General features: G+C 36.9%; 4 protein-coding genes and 1 long non-coding RNA gene across 8 annotated transcripts; 2 read left to right on the top strand and 3 right to left on the bottom strand.

The window, feature by feature from the left end:
- Window positions 1–3,068: 3,068 nt before the first annotated feature.
- Window positions 3,069–4,476, bottom strand: LOC103852081. 2 transcript variants are annotated; one of them, XM_009128975.3, is made up of 4 exons: window positions 4,236–4,476; window positions 4,053–4,156; window positions 3,680–3,894; window positions 3,069–3,578 (listed from the first exon to the last, which is right to left on the bottom strand). In XM_009128975.3, the coding sequence occupies exons 2-4, from the start codon at window positions 4,140–4,142 to the stop codon at window positions 3,296–3,298; spliced, it is 588 nt and encodes a 195-aa protein (XP_009127223.1). In that variant the 5' UTR covers window positions 4,143–4,156; window positions 4,236–4,476; the 3' UTR covers window positions 3,069–3,295. The 2 variants fall into 2 exon arrangements, with proteins under 2 accessions (XP_009127223.1, XP_033135838.1); XM_033279947.1 differs by having other exon boundaries at window positions 4,053–4,148; window positions 4,236–4,417.
- Window positions 4,477–7,089: 2,613 nt separating this feature from the next.
- Window positions 7,090–9,735, bottom strand: LOC108869461. The gene is made up of 2 exons (XR_001955869.2): window positions 7,545–9,735; window positions 7,090–7,287 (listed from the first exon to the last, which is right to left on the bottom strand). It is a non-coding gene; the product is annotated as an uncharacterized LOC108869461 (long non-coding RNA).
- Window positions 9,736–10,036: 301 nt separating this feature from the next.
- On the top strand, window positions 10,037–12,435 carry LOC103852070 (glucan endo-1,3-beta-glucosidase 5). The gene is made up of 2 exons (XM_009128964.3): window positions 10,037–10,678; window positions 11,213–12,435. Exons 1-2 carry the CDS (start codon window positions 10,335–10,337, stop codon window positions 12,318–12,320), a joined length of 1,452 nt encoding a protein of 483 aa, XP_009127212.1. The 5' UTR covers window positions 10,037–10,334; the 3' UTR covers window positions 12,321–12,435.
- A 717-nt stretch (window positions 12,436–13,152) lies between these two features.
- Window positions 13,153–15,543, bottom strand: LOC103852053 (serine/threonine-protein kinase STY13). Of its 3 annotated transcripts, XM_033279679.1 has the most exons (4): window positions 15,254–15,543; window positions 14,986–15,024; window positions 13,876–14,829; window positions 13,153–13,798 (listed from the first exon to the last, which is right to left on the bottom strand). In XM_033279679.1, the coding sequence occupies exons 3-4, from the start codon at window positions 14,775–14,777 to the stop codon at window positions 13,459–13,461; spliced, it is 1,242 nt and encodes a 413-aa protein (XP_033135570.1). In that variant the 5' UTR covers window positions 14,778–14,829; window positions 14,986–15,024; window positions 15,254–15,543; the 3' UTR covers window positions 13,153–13,458. The 3 variants fall into 3 exon arrangements, with proteins under 3 accessions (XP_033135570.1, XP_009127202.1, XP_009127195.1); XM_009128954.3 differs by lacking the exon at window positions 14,986–15,024 and having other exon boundaries at window positions 15,243–15,540; XM_009128947.3 differs by lacking the exon at window positions 14,986–15,024 and having other exon boundaries at window positions 15,254–15,521.
- A 240-nt stretch (window positions 15,544–15,783) lies between these two features.
- On the top strand, window positions 15,784–18,482 carry LOC103852042 (aspartate--tRNA ligase 2, cytoplasmic). Its single transcript, XM_009128937.2, has 9 exons — window positions 15,784–16,397; window positions 16,468–16,566; window positions 16,648–16,755; window positions 16,927–17,217; window positions 17,301–17,411; window positions 17,505–17,558; window positions 17,650–17,845; window positions 17,969–18,083; window positions 18,171–18,482. The coding sequence occupies exons 1-9, from the start codon at window positions 15,849–15,851 to the stop codon at window positions 18,295–18,297; spliced, it is 1,650 nt and encodes a 549-aa protein (XP_009127185.1). The 5' UTR covers window positions 15,784–15,848; the 3' UTR covers window positions 18,298–18,482.
- Window positions 18,483–18,609: the final 127 nt, after the last annotated feature.

The raw sequence follows: 18,609 nt of genomic DNA, 5'->3' as shown, positions 1-18,609 counted from the left end.
AAACAGAGTTCTTGGACAAGGAGGTCAAGGCACTGTGTACAAAGGTATGCTGGTAGATGGTAGCACCGTTGCAGTCAAAAAATCCAAAATCATAGATGAAGACAAACTGCAAGAGTTCATCAATGAGGTTGTGATTCTCTCTCAGATCAACCATAGACATATAGTGAAACTCTTGGGATGTTGTCTTGAGACAGAAGTTCCTATCCTGGTTTATGAGTTTATTCTCAACGGAAACCTTTTCCAGCATATCCATGAAGAGTCTGATGATTACAGTATGATATGGGGAATGCGTCTACGCATTGCTGTGGACGTGGCAGGGGCTCTTTCTTATCTTCATTCTTCAGCAAGCTCTCCAATCTATCACAGAGATATCAAGTCGACGAACATATTACTAGACGAGAAGCACCGAGCCAAGGTGGCTGATTTCGGAACATCAAGGTCAATAACCATAGATCAAACTCATTGGACAACAGTTGTTTCAGGTACCGTCGGTTATGTGGATCCAGAGTATTACCGGTCCAGCCAGTTTACAGAAAAGAGTGATGTTTACAGCTTTGGGGTCGTCCTAGCGGAACTTATTACTGGAGATAAGCCTGTGGTAACAATACAAAACACTAGAGAAACAATAAGCTTATCAGAGCATTTCAAACTCGCCGTGAAAGAGAAGAGGTTGTCTGATGTTATGGATGCTCGAATAAAAGAGGATTGCAAAATGAAACAAGTCATGGCAGTGGCAAACCTGGCGGTGAAGTGCTTGAGCTCGAAAGGGAATAAACGTCCAAATATGAGAGAAGTTTTTACCGAGTTAGAGAGAATTTCCGCGTCTCCAGAGGATTCACATGTACAGGTTATGATTGATGAAGATGAAGATGAAGAAGACGAGGAAGAAGAGGTTACGAATATGGTAAACAGAGGCAATTCTTTGAGAGTTGGTCTGACTGCTCCAGCCTTAGGTATTGTCGCTTCGCCTTCTTCTTCAAATGCTGAATCATTGATTCCTCGTCCCACATGGTGAGTCTATCAGATTTTAGAGTAATGGTGAATAAATGTGATGATCATCATCTTTAAAACGTTTGGTAATAAATTTGCAAATCTGAGTTTCAATTCTGGATTTAAATGATTTTGTTTTGTATTAATGTGTGTGCTTGAAACTACATGTTCTTGTATTTATGTTTGTGTTTGAGACAATGTATTTGTAATTTATGTTGACATTTGTTTTTTATATATTCGGTTTCTTGATAAAAATAATTAAGTGGCCTTCAAGTCTTTAGTTCTCTTTACCTTTACAGATTATCAGCTACAGTTCTTAGTTTTAGTTTACTTTCTCTTGAAACTTGAATTTTTATGATTACGATGTTAAGTGTTCTTGCAAGGTCCATAAGATTTACTGTATTTAAAATGTACTACATATGTACATGACGTCTGCAGAGTCGAGTTCCTCAGTTCATCTCTTCTCTTCTCATTCTATTTCTCCATCTTGTTCTCTCTTCTCTTCCGTGCTTATTTCTCAGCCGCAACTCTAGTGGTCACCAACTCTTCCTCAACTGTCCTCACTCTACTAATCAAGTTTTGCCGGTTTGGAATCATTTTTAATTTCCTTTACTATTACACACTATGTATTTTTGCAATATGGATCATTATTTTATCCAAGTGAATGCACATTTTTATTATTGACAAAAACAAAAAGCCAAAAAATAAATAAAAAGATTCATGCTTAACTTTGCATGCTTTTTACGTAGGGAACACTGCATTCCTTCTCGTGGAAGACGATGATCGTGGAAAAGAAGCGATAAGGTTCTTGTTCTAGGACGAATCAATTCTTAGAAGTAAGGTCAATAGAGAATTGATTCACTTGTAAACTTTTCTCTTTTGTTTAGACTCTTCTTAGTATCCTCTGATCCTAAAGGCCGACCCAGTAAGAACGGCCATTGGTGTTGTGCATCGGAGATAGAGTAGGAGATGACACCGACCATTCATACCAAACCTGAACCCGAACATCAGCGAATCAATAATGGTTCTCAAAGACTTAGAGACTCAACTGCCTACAATACTACAATCATTATGGTTATGACATTTAGTTTTACCTTGGAGGAACCACAACACCTCCAAAAGTGTAGATGTGGAAGGAGAGAAGAGAAGGAACATATATCGTCGGAGAAATCAGTCTCAACGCTGCAGTACCTAGACTCGCTCCTCTCCCATCCTCCTCTCTCTCCGAGCGGCATCTCTTCTCTCTTTTGAGCTAACAAGGAGTGACGGAATCGCAGATAGAAATTGAATCTTTTTGAAGGAGTCAACGACCAAGGCAAAAGGTTTTTGAAGGGTTTGACTTTATTGGGCTTTATGTTATGTCAGGTGTTGATCCATTTAAACGTTTTATACTGTTTTGTTTTCTTTTGCGAAATTTTTTTGTAACTTTTATTATATTTTTATAATTTCAATACATGTTTTAATTTATTTTTTTATTGATTGAAATGAAATATGGTTAGATGTTTTCTTAATTGTATGCCCGTAAAATGACCATTAAAATAAAACAGATAAATATTGGTTAAAACGGATAAATATTGGTTATTGAGATGGCATTAAACATGGCTTAAACGGATAAGTATTGGTTATTGAGACTGCAATCTTAAACAGCTTGAAGGGGTTTGCAGATTGGAGAGTGGAACATGTGGTTCCTGATAACAATAAAGTTGCCTCTCTAATCGCTGCAAGTGTCTCTAAGGAACAACGTTATCAATCCTATGTCGCTTCAGGAGGTCCTTCTTGGTTGCGAGCTATGTTGAGTCATGAAGCTGCTGTGCCTCAACATTAAGGAGCTTCTGATCGTTGTGGAAAGCTCAGTCCTGCTTTACCGCCTATTGGTGGCCTTTCTTTTCTTTTCTTTTTCGATTATCTAGCTTATGGCTTTCTCCCTTTTATTCATTTGAACTCTTGCTTTATTGTTGTGACCGTTTTTGGTTTGAGTCTTTCTCAACCTATTTTGAATGAATCCAGAGTTACAAAAAAAATATGAATTTCTTAAGGGATTTTGACCCAAACTAACAGCTATTATAACAATTGAGAGATAAAACCAAATAAAAAAAGATTATTTGATCAAGAATCTGACTTGAGTAGACATATATATACAACTTTAAGAATCGCAGTGCATTAAGCTGCTTCATAGAATCTTTAAAATCATATGTATTTAAAAACAGGTAGAAGAAACTATTTGTATTTTCCTAATCAAACAAGCAGTAGAATAAAAACACTTTAAGTACACTCCAATACCAGTAAGCAGATGAAGATTATTCACTCAAGCATCAATCTTGAGATTAACATCCCTGGAGGAAGAGTTTCCATCGCCGTTTCTGCTATCAGCTTCATCAAAATGGTCTTCACGGGCGTTATCAGCGAGCATCAAAGCGACCAACCAGAAAAGGCACGAGTCCAGTGACACAAAGGCGCCTCCACCAAGGAGGCCGGTCTTAGCCGTGGGGCAGCTGGTCTCTAAGTTCCGGTGAACGTTACGGGTCAAGTGAAGTTGCTCTGTAATGGTTGGCCATAGCAACAGAGACAATGCTAGTCCAGATGTTATCCTACAAGACAAAAAACAGCTCTGTTAATACAACCACACACCAATGAAATATGCACTGCTGAAAGTAAGATTGAGATTTTAAAAGGAGAGTAGTATGCTTACAAGGCGATGTTGAAGAAGACAGAGAAGGTGGTGCTTTTGAACAAGACAGAGTTGGGAACAGACCTTCCCTTGTAAGAGATGAACAAGGATTTGTAACCAGCTACGGTGCAGGCAAGGAGAAAGGCAGCAGAGAGGTAACCCAAGGCAACAGTTGGATCAGATGGGTATTTGCAGATAACTACTCCCTTTCCATTTATTGGAGTCCCAGACGCAGGCTAAGCAAAAAAAAAAAAAGACTGAATACAATTACGGAATGAGACTAATGTAATACGAACAAATCTAACTTGCGATAATCAGCAGCATTCAATTTTTTTTTCTGAGAAAAGACTGGCGGATAATAATCAAAAGGAGAAGACTGAGAGATATTATATACCTTCTTGTTCTCAGCGATGACTCCAAGAATAAACGACAAGACGCCAAACAAGGAGACGATCAACGACATCTGTTTCATAGTTACCGCCATCTTTTTCTTCTCTCCTAACGGATCACAAAGATATAAAATTCAATTTTCCCCCAAACAGAAAAACACACAGGGAGAATAATTGGAGACACTTACCGATGCGACGAATCTGGAGACTGGAGGATGTGGTTTGGTTTGATTGTGATTTTGGGAGATGATGATGATGATAACTTGTCAAGTTGCACTGAGAATTCGGATGATCCCTCAAAAGTCTCGGCGTTCACGAGTGTCAGAAAGATTCTTGTTGACCTTTTAATATTTCTTTATTCAAGGCAGATTATAGCGAAAAGATTCGATAATTTATCTACATACTATTTCATTATCATCAGTCCAAAAATGCAAAGAAGCCCATTTTCATATATATATAATATCAACAAGTCAGATCGTCAAATTTAGGCCCATTTAGAGACCCAATGGGTCAATCAAGAGGAAGTTGTTAACGCGCTTGAGCAAAAATTCGCGGGAACATCAACGATCGACCTCCGGGATAACTAACGTCTTGAGCGAAGATCTCGGGACGATACGGGATAGTTAGACACAAGTAACCATTGTTGTTTTTGAGATATAACTATGTACTAGGATAAGACCCGCGCCTTGCGCGGGATTAAGTTATTATTTTTATTATATTTTGGAGAATGAAACAATAGTTTGGCTTCATTTGGATTACGGGTGTTCAATCCGGATATCGGGTTGGTTTCGGTTCGGTTCGGTTTTTTCGGTATTTGGTTAGTAAAATATAACTACTATTCTAAATCCATATTTACTTTGACTTTAGTCTTTCACATACTTTTGAAAGATTTCAACTGGACGACTAAATTGATCAGCCAATCTTGTTGCTTTAAATCATTAGTGTTTATATATATATATATATATATATATATATATATATATATATATATATATATATATATATATATATATATATATATTATTTAGTTTGAATATTTATTAAATAAAATTCATAAATCATTTGTAACTTATTATAACAAAAAAATAATCTATTGATCACAAAATTTTCAGAGTGGGAATATTCAAATTTCTAATAATATATAGACGTTTTGAAAAATTCAAATATAACATATAAGAAAAAATATAAATGTTTTTATTATATATTTAATGTGATTTTTAATATCTTTCAATAATATAAAATTAAAAAAAAAGAACTAAGATACCAAAATTGTTATCAAATATTTATTATTCATAATAATTAATTTTCATATATACGTTAATCATATTAGGTAATTTCGTAGCTTCTAATTAAGGAAAGTGCAAAAAAAAATTTGGTAGATTATTTATCAATTCGATAGTTAGTTTAATAAAAAATATAATGTAAGTCAAGATGGACCAACCTATTTTTCTAAGAATAGTATGTTTTATATAGTCATTTATTAAATGAGAATTTATAATCATACAGTTCTATGATCTTTCATATCATTTTATAACTGAATATTTAAATCATCGATAACAAAATTTTCAATGTGAAATCTTTAATAAGTTTATAATTTATAAATGTTTTTGAAAATTCATTGAAAGTTTTAATATTAAAATATTTATGTAATCTTATGGTATATAGTATAATCTATATATATATATATATGTTTTATTATTAAATGATATTTTTTACTCATATGGTTTTAAAATAATGTGTATCTTCTTATAATATTAAATAAAAGTTCATATTAATACAATTTTATGATTATTTGTAACTTATTATGACAAAAAAATAATCTATTGATCACAAAATTTTCAGAGTGGGGATCTTCAAATTTCTAATAATTTATAGACGTTTTGAAAAATTCAAAATATAACATATAAGAAAAATTAAATATGTTTTTATTATATATTTAATGTGATTTTTAAATATATTTTAATAATATAAAATTAAAAAAAGAACTAAGATACAAAAATTGTTATCAAATATTTATTATTCATTATAATTAATTTTCACATATACGTTAATCATATTAGGTAATTTCGTAGCTTTTATTTAAGGAAAGTGCAAAACATTTTTTGGTACGTTATTTATCAATTCGATAGTTAGTTTAATAAAAAGTGTAATATAAGTTAAGATGGACCAACCTATTTTTCTAGAAATAGTATATTTTGTATAGTTATTTATTAAATAAGAATTTATAATCATACGGTTCTATGATCGTTCATATCGTTTTATAACAAAATATTTAAATCATCGATAACAAAATTTTCAATCTGAAATCTTTAATAAGTTTATAATTTATAAATGTTCTTGAAAATTCATTGAAAGTTTTAATATTAAAATATTTATGTAATCTTATGGTATATATTGTTTAATATATATATATATTTATTATTAAATGATATTTTTTACTCATATGGTTTTAAAATCATGTGTATCTTCTTATAATAAAAATGTTAAACCATTGATCATTAATTTTTAACATAATAATTTTAATAGTTTTAGTCATTTATTGTCGTTTTTAAAAATTTAAAATATAACATATACGAAAAAATCTAAATTTTATTTTTATAACTAATTTGATTGTTTAATTTATTTTAATAATATAAAATTAAAAAAAAAATGATGAAGGAGATATACATTGTTATCAAATCTTTATTATTAAACTCATTAATTGTCATATATATATTAGTCATTTATGGTAATTCCGTAGGTTTTATTTAAGGAAAGAAAATATCATATCATATCATTATATCATATAGTTTGACCAACTTATGTATCTAACAACATATACAAATCGAATGTGGACCTACTTATTTTTCAATTGAATGTAATTGACTACCTAATTGAGTGCCATCTATGCATTGGGGCCTCTTTTAATTAATACAAAATTGAGGTTACATCTTTTCAAATGTTCCTCAATTAATATATAAGGGATATCTTTCTTATAATGGATCGTCTGCGTTTGTATTTCTGACATCCAAAAAGAGCAACTTGTGTTTTACATACAAGAAAATATATTTAACATCACTATATATATAAAAAAAAGTAACAATTCACCGACCAGAATTGGCCACCACACGGTTAACGGTCCACACCAGTGGATGCTATCTCTCTCTCTCTCTACACTACCCGATCGACCTTTTTACTCTGTCCCTTATCACTTGCCTTTTTCATCTGAATCATTATTTCGTTTTTAGTGATGCTTTTATCCTGCACAATCAAATCAAATCAAACCAACCGGTCAATTTCTCTTTTCACTCTTGATTACGAGTATGATTATTTTTAAAAATGGGCTTTTGTTGTCCCCCGGAAAAGATGACAGCTTTTTTTCTTTCTCTTGCAAGATTGCGAAAGTTTGTATGACCTACGATTGAGTGGATTAAAATGATTTTGGTTTGACTTAAATTGTTTTTGGCTTGGTTAATACTATAAAGCATATATATATATCGGAGCTTTCTTAATCATACCGTGTGGCGCAGGTTGAATCTCGCTATCCAAAAGTCGAACCGGCTTTTCAGTTTCACACCAGTTTCTCTCACCAATCGACCGACGTTTGATGATGCTTTATATCATTCACTTGTTCCACATCAGACTATCCAAACAAAATAATGCGAACTTATAAATAATATTTGTCTTCTTTACAAGTATTGTGTTGTTTTCGCTTATTGATTAAGTTATGGAAATGAGTAGGGTTTGCCTAGCTCACACGTGTAAGAATTGAAAGCATTACTTTAGCTGAGAGATCAAAGATTTGATGACTGATATTGTGGTTGAGAACGAAGAACGTCGGTGAACATATGTTCACCACTGAACAATCTAAATGCATTGCATAGTTCTTCCATTTATAAAACGTCGAAAAGTATTTATTGCCTTCTTGACTTGTTATAATGGTTCTCTTAAAAACAAAATGGATGTCCAAGTAGTTATAGATTGTTGTTCAATGCTCCAATATTTCACAACACCTGAACAACTAAAAAAAACTTATAAATCTTCTAGACATGTCCTTTATATTGTCTTAGCTTTCATGTCAATTTAGATATGAACTTCCTAACATAACACAATATTATAATATAAAATCGGGCTGCTGGTTTGCGACTTCAAATCAACTTAATTCTAGTTCGGATTGAGGTACCATGTGTTGTTGAACCTAATACCATCATATTAGTTTTTTTATGAGTTTTCAAAATCAATTTAAAGTTAGTGAAATTCTTATTTAGAGTACTTTAGGTTTCATTTATATACATTTGTTTTGCAATATCTTATTTCTCAGAAAGCAAAAGAAAGGTTTGCAACTTCACCTAAAAATATGGAATGGGCCGAGAAATGGGCCCATTCCAGCTACACGATGTTTACTATAATATGGTGAAAACCATCTAGAGTATGAAAATGTGTCTATAACTACACGAAGTATATGATAATACATACCACATGTATGAAGTAAATAAAAATATGATGCCAACATCCCAATTGGTTTTAACTGATTTTAATGAAACATTTTGGGGTCAATTCGTAATTAAGAAACTTTATTCCGATTAAGGCAAAACCCGACCCAGCTCCATACGTTAACCCGACCCAAGTCAATTCCTTTCCCCCCAAATCGATTTCCTTAGGGTTCCAACCCGAAAAAATTAGGAGATTTCGAAGAAGATAGAGATTGAGAGAGATTTCGGAGTCAGAGAGAGGGATTCTAACTGGGTTTTGTGAAATCGAATCCGAATGAGCTAAAAGAAGGAGGGCGACGATGAGGTAAGAACATGTGAACCCTTGCTTGTTTACTTCGATGATTGGAATCAATCGATGTCTTTACCATGTTCTAATGGTATTTTATTGATAACAGTGATACAATTTCGGTCCAAGCTTGAGCTATCTTGGCCGGTAGTCCACAAAAACAAAGCACACTGCCTGCAATTGCCTTGCCCCGTCTCCTGTTGTTGGATCCTCCACCCAATTCCATCTCTCTTTCTCTCTTTGTTTGAAATCGATCCTATTTTCCAGATATGAACCCTAATTTTCAAAATTGGGGATTGAAACAAGAGAAGTAACAAAACACGAGTCGGGTAAAGGAATTGATTTGGATCAAATTAGTTAAATCAGAATAAAGTTTCTTAATTACGAATTGACCCCAAAATGTTTCATTAAAATCAATTAAAACCAATTGGGATGTTGGCACCATATTTTTATTTACTTCATACATGTGGTATGTATTATCATATATTTCGTATAGTTATAGACACATTTTCATACTCTGTATGGTTTTTACCATATTATAGTAAACATCGTGTAGCTGAGAAACTTTTTTCCTCAATAATAATATAAGGAGGAAAAAACGAGAGCCGCTTGAATGAGAAGAATAAATGTTCCTTCACCAACCGTACCTGCCGACCTCTTTCATTTCTCTGTTTCACAAAGAAAATATTTTTTTTTTCCATATACTATCATTCAACTTTAATTCCAGAGAGCATCACGTAACACTGCTCCTCAATCTTTTAAAGATTCTTTTTTCTTCTTTTTTTCGCCTTACACCTCTGCTTGACCTCATCCACATGCCCCTGCCTCACATCAAACAAAATCTTATTTAGCAGTAGCTAAATCTAACAGAGACAAAAAAATACAACCAGTAGTCTTTAAAAATAATACTATTAAAATTTAGTATAAAGCATCAAATTTAACTGTATTATATACTTTCCAGTCTATCAAATTTGGTACTATATAAAAATAAAATCAATTAAAGTAATTAAAATTAATTGATATACTTTAAGCAAACAAAGCAAAACCAACACCTTAGTGGAAACAAAAAACATTAAAATGTTTCTCTTCAAGTTTCTTTTTTTTTTCTTATTTTAAAATTTAACATACTAATAAACTGCTAATTTAAGATTTAGTGTACCAATCAACACACCTTTCAGACATTGGGACAGACTCCAATAAAAAAGGCATTCTCCTAGTTTATGTTCGATTTGCGCAACAACAAAAAGAGAGAGAGAGAGAGAGAAAACAAAATAACATTCTCAAGTATCGTGTACTTCACCGAGTTTCATTTTTAATTTCTTGAAACTTCTGCCTTCTTCTTGTCCAAATCCCACCCTATAGTAGTATTAAAAAGAAAGAAAACAATAATATCTCAGGTGACTGAAACAGCTTCGAACTCAAGCTTCCAACTTCACTGATTCATACATCTTAGAGCTCATCTCAATCCAAAAAATTTCAGATTTTTTTTGCTGTTCTCGAGTGTCTACGTTTTGTCTTTTTACTCCCCGATGTTGTCTAAAAGTGTTGTTGCTGTCTTTTTCTTAATCATTTTACTGTACGGTAACTTGTTCATCGAAGTCGAAGGGATCGGCGTGAACTGGGGCTCACAGGCGAGTCATCCGCTGCCTCCAGCTACAGTAGTCAGGCTTCTCCGCGAGAACGGAATCCAAAAGGTGAAACTTTTCGAAGCCGACTCTCAGATTCTCAGAGCCTTGAGTCGGTCGGGGATTCAGGTTATGGTCGGAATCCCTAACGACTTGCTCGCTCCTATAGCCGGAAGCGTTGCGGTTGCAGAGAGATGGGTCTCTCAGAACGTCTCTGCTCATGTCTCATCCAACGGCGTCGACATCAGGTTCGTGCTTATGACCCTAAAGCTTCACTCTTTTAAGATTTTTATTACAGTTGGATGAGTAAAGCTAGAAACTTTTTATTTCTAAAGATAGAAACTTTTTTAAGATATAAGGCCGTGTTAATGGGACTAAGATTTCTGTTGATTTTGAAAATTGAGATTTGTTAAATTTGTAGAGAATTTTGTTTTTTTTTTTTTTTTTTTTTCACTAATAGAGAATTTTGTATATTGTGAAAATTTATGAAAATTAAGTAATGTAATAATTCTAAGATTAAGGGAAAAATGTAGCATTTTCAAAATCTTGTTTTGTGAGTTAAAATGTTAAAGAATTCAACTTCCAATAACATTTACTTTAATAGATTTGTAGAATCATTAAAATCTAAATTTTCTTAATAACAAATGATTTTGTATAGAATTATCTAAGACTCATTATAAATCCAATTCTCAATAATACTCCCTAAAATTTGAAGATGATTATTGTTAGAAGAAGTTGAAGTAACAAAACCGTGTTGTGTTGATGTTGTGGTTGAAACATAGGTACGTGGCAGTTGGGAACGAGCCTTTCTTGAAGTCATTCAACGGAACATTTGAAAGCATAACACTCCCTGCACTTCAGAACATACAATCAGCTCTCATCAAAGCCGGTTTAGCCTCCCAGGTGAAAGTCACAGTCCCTCTCAACGCTGACGTGTACGAAAGCGCGTCTAACCTACCTTCAGCCGGAGACTTCAGAGCCGAGATACGCGACCTCATGATCAGTATCGTCAAGTTTCTAAGCGACAACCAAGCTCCCTTCACTATCAACATCTACCCTTTCATCAGCCTCTACAACGACCCTCACTTCCCAGTAGAGTTCGCCTTCTTCGACGGAACAGGCTCTCCTATTAATGACAACGGGAGAATCTACGACAACGTTCTTGATGCGAACTACGATACATTGGTCTGGTCTTTACAGAAGAACGGGTTTGGTAACATGTCCATCATCGTTGGGGAAGTCGGGTGGCCGACGGATGGAGACAAGAACGCGAACATGCAGTACGCGAGGCGGTATAACCAAGGGTTCATGAACCGTCAGAAGGCGGGGAGAGGGACGCCTATGAGACCAGGTCCTATGGATGCTTACTTGTTTAGTCTTATAGATGAAGATGCTAAAAGCATTCAGCCGGGGAACTTTGAGAGGCATTGGGGGATTTTTTATATTGACGGGCAGCCTAAGTATCAGCTGAGTCTTGGTAACGGTAACGGTTTGGTTCCGGCGAAAGGTGTGCGTCATATGGCGAAGAAATGGTGTGTTCTCGCGGCTTCGGCTAATCTGCAAGATCCTCAGCTTGGACCGAGTGTGAGTTACGCTTGTGATCATGCTGATTGCACTAGTCTTGGGTATGGTTCGTCTTGTGGTAGCTTGAATCTAGCGCAGAATGTTTCGTATGCGTTTAATAGTTATTACCAGGTGAGTGATCAGCTGGATAGTGCGTGTAAGTTCCCGGGTTTGTCTGTGATTACTACGAATGATCCTTCTGTTGGGAGTTGTAAGTTTAAGATAATGATCAAGTCTGATTCTTCGGGTGGTGAAGCAAGTGCTCCTTTTAAAAGATCAGTGGCAGTGTTGCTACTCTTGTGGATGTGTGTGTATATTGTTCTGTGAATACAGTTTGATGGGTTTGATTATTTCCTTTTCTTGTTTTTTTGGATAACTTTGGTGTTTATTGATAAACATTAAAAAATAATAATTGAGATTTATGTATTGCTTACTTGTTTGATCTCTTATTCCCTGAGAGCTGTTTTTGGTGCTCATCATCTTTACTTTGCTTCTCCTGTGTTCACAGCCTTCTTCGTTTCTTTTAATGAATAGTGTTCAGTCTGCTAGACAAAAGAAAGTAAAAGAGTAGCAAATGGACATGTTATTTGCTAAAAGACTTATAAGAATGAAGGAAACATCAAAAGTTACCTATTCAGAGTGGTCCCGAATCTTCAAAAAAACGAAGTTGATGCTTTTCGAGATATGCTCTTGATCTTATAATTGCCTACAGATAGTAGATGGTATAGATATTTCGTTTTTTTTTGGCATATTAAAGTGCTGCAGTTTACCTGTCTAATAGATTCCGGAACATGATGCTTGCTGGTCATCTTACAAACGTTAACCGCTGAGTCAAGTGATATGAGATGGCCAACTGGAACGTATATGGGCTCAGGAATTTGTGAACCTTGACCATGAATTCACTTTCACATAAGATTATGGAAACCACACCTAGGGAACTTTGTATTCTTACATCAGATCAAGAAGACATGTTCTCCTTAGCCAGGTTGTATTGTATGAGATTGGCAGACGGAAACCAACAGATGATGGTGTGATAGAGGATGCTAAGTAACTTTGTATTTAGTTTATTTGATGATCAGTATAATCATGATTTCTCCTGTCATACTTAGTGAGATGCTAGATACACGAATTTAAAAGAGAGCGAGATAGAATAAGGCATGCATGCATCATCAGATTCACCACACATCAAATGCTCTTCTGTCCACAGTAGAAGACAATGAATTCAAGGAAAACTAAACCAAACACTTCAGACAGTCGTCGCAGTACATCTTTTTTCTTACTTCATACAAAAGTATTAGTGGTCTAAAATGGTTGGGTTACTTCTCCTATCATTTGGAAAAGAGATACAAACAGGATATTAAATATCAATACACACACAAACTTACATATATATCTAAATCCATTTCTTGCTTCCTCTGTTTTCTTCTTTTTATGCCCTCTCTCTCTCTTACTTTCACACAACAGATCAGTCGATTGTCATTGGTTGCGTCATGCAGCACCTGAAACGAGCTTTCCTCACAGTCGTCATTACCTCGGTTTCAGCCCCCTCAAGAAGATTGACAACCTCTGCGAAACAAGGACGCACTTCAGGGTCCGCATCCCAGCAACGTGTCATGATCTCTCCAAGCACAGGGAGACAATCCGCTGGAACCGTTGGACGCACTCCTCGGTTCACCACCGCGAAAGCAGCTTGAACAGCCGTCATGTTCTGAAACGGTAAAAGGCCCGTTATCAACTCCCACAGCACGATTCCAAAACTATAGACGTCTACTTTCTGAGTGTAGGGTCTATGCTGAATCATCTCTCTGCATAGATCCACAAACAAGACTTTAGTCACTTGCAGAGACTTAAAGGTTATAAAGGACAATAATATTCAACTTACGGGGCCATCCATCTGTAAGTTCCTGTCTCTGGAGTCATCCCTTCGGTTTGAACTTCGATTCTCGCAACGCCAAAATCAGCAATCTTGATGGAGCGATCAGCTGATATGAGGAGGTTATCCGACTTCAGATCACGGTGTATAAAGTTCCGCTCATGTACATACGCCATGCCTCTAGCAACATCCAACGCTTGCTTAACAGCCAACTTCAACGGCACAGCTCGGTTCTGTCTCTTAGTCAAAAACTGTCTTACAGAACCTCCTTTTGCATATTCAGTCACTATGCACCACACCATCGGTTTAATACACGCGCCTATAAACCTGACGATGTTGGGGTGTTTCAGATACGAGAGCATAGAGACCTCCTGCTGAAACTGCTGTTCGAGAGCTTGTGCCTTCTCCGGACTATTCTCTGGCCTCTCGAGTATCTTGATGGCTACGTCCTCTCCATTGTAAGTCCCTCTGTACAGCTTACCAAACGCTCCTTGAGCGAAAGCGGGGCCCATGTGAAGCTTCCTCAGATCTATCGTCCACTCTTCGTAGTTTGCGAGTCCTTGAGTCGGGTAGCTACTGTCCATCAACGCTTGTGCTAAGGCATCGTCGTTGAGCGCGTGTGTGACTCTTCCGGGGCGGAACACGCTTTGTCCAACGGAGAGAGAGTAGGGGTGGCGCATAGGCTTTAAACCGGGATGGCCGATGAGAGCATCGCTTGAACCGACGCTACTGTTGTCCACAGACATTGAGACGGACCCTCCGGCGTTACTTGTCTGCATACTGTCCGTGGACATGTTTGTACCTTCTTCTTCACCGAGCTTTTGGTAAAAGTCCTGCGTGAATGGGTAGTAGTTGTGGTCGTTGTTGTGATGGCCAGCAGCGAGGACATCGAACCTTGGTCCCTCAAGCATCGTTTCTAATCTTGTGTTACTTGTTATGTCTTTCAATCACTCCAATATACACCTGAAACAAATAAACAAAACCATAGTAAAGGAGACAAAAAGAAAAGACATGAGGAACACACAAAGGTCTTTTTCTTTCGTTACAGTAAATAACATAACGTTGTTACAGCAGAGCAAGAAGAAGCTAGAGTAAATGAAAGATCATGCTGTCCTAAACCTGTATCGAGACTAAGGTTGCTCTAACACCTTATTCTCCCTAAAATAGAAACATACAAGTTATGTTACTTACTAAAAAAAGAAACTTTTCGTGAACTAAGATGAAACCAGATCCTTGATTCTCTCAGCTTTGTAATAAAAAGTATCAAACTTTCAATTCAAAGAAAACACAGAGTCGTGAACAAACGAGGTCCACAATCCACAAACTCAAAACACAGATCCAATGATAACATGAGGGGATAAGCTGGAGGAAGGTACCATGGTTTTACCTAGAGCTTCATAGACCTCAAAACCAGTAGATTTGAGCTGGAAGAAACACAAACACGAATCCCCTGACTTCGGATAAGTATTGAGCTGATCAAGAGATATCAGAATCTAACCCGGAGGAATCAAATCCGATCAATTTCAAAGCTAACGAGGTGGAGGAGGAGAGATGAGTCAGTCGTCGTTGCTTCCCATTTACTTTAGTCTCCGTCGTTCTTTGCTGTCAAAATTCGTTTCTTTATTTATTGAGACAGCTTCCCCGACCCACAGACTCTCTTAGAGAAGCTGCTTCCCACGCGCTTTAGCGTATCGACACGTGTCCCACTCACCAAGTCATTTCGCAGTTCGTATGAGGCGGCGCGTAAGTAGCTTTAAAGTTACGAGCAACAGTCTTTTCTCTCCTTCACGCTTTGTCTTCTTCTGTAACTTTCACTTTTCCTTTTGTCAGGCTTTTTATATCAAAACCCCAAATGGGCCTAATTTAGCCAGGCCCAACCCAACATTAAATTAAACTAAACAACTTGTATCGCGTAGGGTTTTCCACATTTCCACATTTCTCGTTCCATCGCGTGAAAAAGCTTATCGATTTGAGTTGCAATCATGTCGTCGGAGCCGGAGATTCAACCGCCAACCACCGAGACACCGGACGAATCCGGAGAGAAGATCAGCAAGAAAGCCGCCAAGAAGGAAGCCGCGAAGCTCGAGAAGATGCGCCGCCGCCAGGAGCAAGAAGAAGCCGCGCGCAAGACCGCTTCTCTCTCTCTCGAGGATGAATCGTCTTCCAGAAACTACGGTGACGTCACTCTTACCGAGCTACAGTCCACGGCGGATCCCAAAGCGGGGAAGTGGAGAGAGGCTGTTGAGGGGAAGAAGTGGACTAACGTGAGCGAGCTGGTGGAGGAGATCGCTGGATCGGAGGTTCTGATCAGAGGCCGTGTGCACACGAATCGTCCGGTTTCTAATAAGTTGGGGTTTGTGATCTTGCGGCAGAGTGGATTCACGGTTCAGTGTGTGGTTACTGAGTCCAAGGAGAGGAATGTGAGTGTTAACATGGTTAAGTTCCTTAAGCAGCTGAGTGGCGAATCCTTTGTTGATGTCATTGGTGTTGTCGTTCTCCCCAAGGAACCTCTGACGGGAACTACTCAGCAGGTACCTTTTTGTTTGATTTGATTAGTTCATTGTGACATCAAAAGACGTTGACTTTAAATTTTATTTGTAGGTTGAGATACAAGTAAGGAGAGTGTATTGCGTCAACAGTGCTTTGCAGAAGTTGCCACTTAATGTTGAGGACGCTGCTCGGAGTGAAGCAGACATTCAGGTAGCGTAATGATGTTGTGGAGATTAGTTGTGTTATTCTGAATGCTTTAAGAGTTGTTGTTTGTTTCTATGATTGTTGCAGGCAGGGAAACCTGGTGCCAATCAGGATACGCGTTTGAACAATAGAGTGATCGACCTCAGGACACCGGCTAATCAAGCTATCTTCCGCATTCAGTGTCATGTCCAAATTGTAAGACATCTTCTATAAGGATTTGTTTGATATGCAACAAGATGGAGGATAAGGGTTTTATCATTTGTATTGTTAGTGTATGCATCAGAACTGTGCTAATCCTGATCCTTCCATGATTTAATTGCTTTCTTCTATGTTGCTTTTGTTGAACATGTGCGATAATTTTTGCAGGCATTCAGAGAATTCTTACTATCTAAGGGTTTTCTTGAAATCCACACACCGAAATTGATTGCTGGTAGTAGTGAAGGTGGTGCTGCTGTATTTAGGTTGGAGTACAAAGGGCAGCCTGCTTGTCTGGCTCAGTCTCCTCAGCTTCATAAGCAGATGGCAATATGTGGTGACTTGGAACGTGTCTTTGAGGTTGGTGCTGTTTACAGAGCAGAAGATTCGTTCACTCATAGACATCTGTGTGAATTTATTGGTCTTGATGTGGAGATGGCGATTCACAAGCACTATTCTGAGGTAAGTTTGTGCTGTTTGTAATATGATTTTCTCTCAAGTATATATGTTCTGCTACGGGTGCTTAATACTTGTTGTTTGTGCAGGTAATGGATATTGTGGGCGAGTTGTTTCCGTTCATATTCACTAAATTAGAAGAGAGGTGCTCAAAGGAACTTGAAGCTATTAGAAAGCAATACCCTTTTCAGCCGTTGAAGGTAACCGTACAATAGAAGCAAGTAATATACTTGGAAGCTGAGTTTTTATTTTTGTGTATTACTGTATTCTGATGACTTGCACTAAACTTGCAGTTTCTTCCGAAAACATTGACTATACCCTTTGCAGAAGGGATTCAAATGCTGAAGGTAAGACTTGTCTTTTTGCATTTGACTTGATGAGTTATTTGAATGGAATGTTAGTAACAATTGGTTATCTTGAATTTTAATGTGTTTACAGGAAGCTGGTGTCGAGGCTGATCCTCTTGGAGATCTAAATACAGAAGTTGAGAGAAAGCTTGGCCAGCTCGTTCTGGAGAAGTACAATACGGAGTTCTACATCCTGCATCGCTATCCTTCGGCGGTTAGGCCATTCTACACTATGCCCTGTGCGGACGATTCTAACTACAGCAACTCATTCGATGTCTTCATAAGAGGTGCATCTTTGAGTTTTCTGTTTCTATCTTATGTACTTTCCTCGCCGATTAAGTAGTCTTCTTAGTTCTCACCAACTAAGTTACCACACATTCTAATACTTATGTTTGTGGTTTCTGTCCTAGGTGAGGAGATCATATCAGGAGCTCAACGTGTCCATGACCCAGAACTCTTGAAGGAACAGGCAATACGATTTGGGATTGATGTCGATACAATAAAAACATACATCGATTCATTCAGGTAATAAATAAACCACAAACTGAGCCAGTTTGGTTTCTAGCATTGGTTATCAGAGTTGACGGTGGCTACAAATAATAATGTTTACAGGTACGGTGCACCACCGCACGGTGGATTCGGTGTGGGGCTGGAGCGAGTGGTTATGCTCTTCTGTGGCCTCAACAACATCCGCAAAACATCTCTCTTCCCTCGTGACCCTCTAAGGCTCGCTCCTTAATATCTTTCCATCACAAAGCTAAAGCGTGGACAATTTGCCAGACTCTGCAGATTTTTCTCATATGAATACTTGCCCTTTTACTATCATTCTTGCCCTTTTGTGCAAGTGAATCTTGGTTTAGTTCTGTGATACTTGTGTTTCTGTCACATTACCGAGTAATCTAAACCCCTTTTCTTTTTTATCAAGGCTTTGCATTAATTACCATAGCAGATGTTCAAGAGCACTAGTATATTTTCAAACCTGAGTAATATTACATGTCATTACATAAGAATGCTGTATATGAGGAAAAAGGATAATAATATGATGTTTTCT

Source organism: Brassica rapa, chromosome A01 (genome assembly GCF_000309985.2).
Source record: "Brassica rapa cultivar Chiifu-401-42 chromosome A01, CAAS_Brap_v3.01, whole genome shotgun sequence".
Classification (NCBI taxonomy): domain Eukaryota; kingdom Viridiplantae; phylum Streptophyta; class Magnoliopsida; order Brassicales; family Brassicaceae; genus Brassica; species Brassica rapa.
The sequence above is the reverse complement of the archived record's forward strand: the minus strand, read 5'-3'. Positions and strand labels throughout refer to the sequence as shown.

What these genes read in the sequence shown, in the direction of transcription:
- LOC103852053 (XM_033279679.1), bottom strand. Translation starts at nt 14,777, where the DNA reads ATGCTTGAGGGACCAAGGTTCGATGTCCTCGCTGCTGGCCATCACAAC. An exon ending in ACTTACAGATGGATGGCCCC is followed by an intron (nt 13,799 to 13,875) that starts GTAAGTTGAATA and finishes GGATCTATGCAG; the next exon opens with AGAGATGATTCAGCATAGAC.
- LOC103852081 (XM_009128975.3), bottom strand. Translation starts at nt 4,142, where the DNA reads ATGGCGGTAACTATGAAACAGATGTCGTTGATCGTCTCCTTGTTTGGC. An exon ending in TCATCGCTGAGAACAAGAAG is followed by an intron (nt 3,895 to 4,052) that starts GTATATAATATC and finishes TTTTTTGCTTAG; the next exon opens with CCTGCGTCTGGGACTCCAAT. An exon ending in GTCTTCTTCAACATCGCCTT is followed by an intron (nt 3,579 to 3,679) that starts GTAAGCATACTA and finishes TTTGTCTTGTAG; the next exon opens with GATAACATCTGGACTAGCAT.
- LOC103852070 (XM_009128964.3), top strand. Translation starts at nt 10,335, where the DNA reads ATGTTGTCTAAAAGTGTTGTTGCTGTCTTTTTCTTAATCATTTTACTG. An exon ending in TCCAACGGCGTCGACATCAG is followed by an intron (nt 10,679 to 11,212) that starts GTTCGTGCTTAT and finishes GTTGAAACATAG; the next exon opens with GTACGTGGCAGTTGGGAACG.
- LOC103852042 (XM_009128937.2), top strand. Translation starts at nt 15,849, where the DNA reads ATGTCGTCGGAGCCGGAGATTCAACCGCCAACCACCGAGACACCGGAC. An exon ending in GGAGTGAAGCAGACATTCAG is followed by an intron (nt 16,567 to 16,647) that starts GTAGCGTAATGA and finishes TGATTGTTGCAG; the next exon opens with GCAGGGAAACCTGGTGCCAA. An exon ending in TTCACAAGCACTATTCTGAG is followed by an intron (nt 17,218 to 17,300) that starts GTAAGTTTGTGC and finishes TTGTTTGTGCAG; the next exon opens with GTAATGGATATTGTGGGCGA.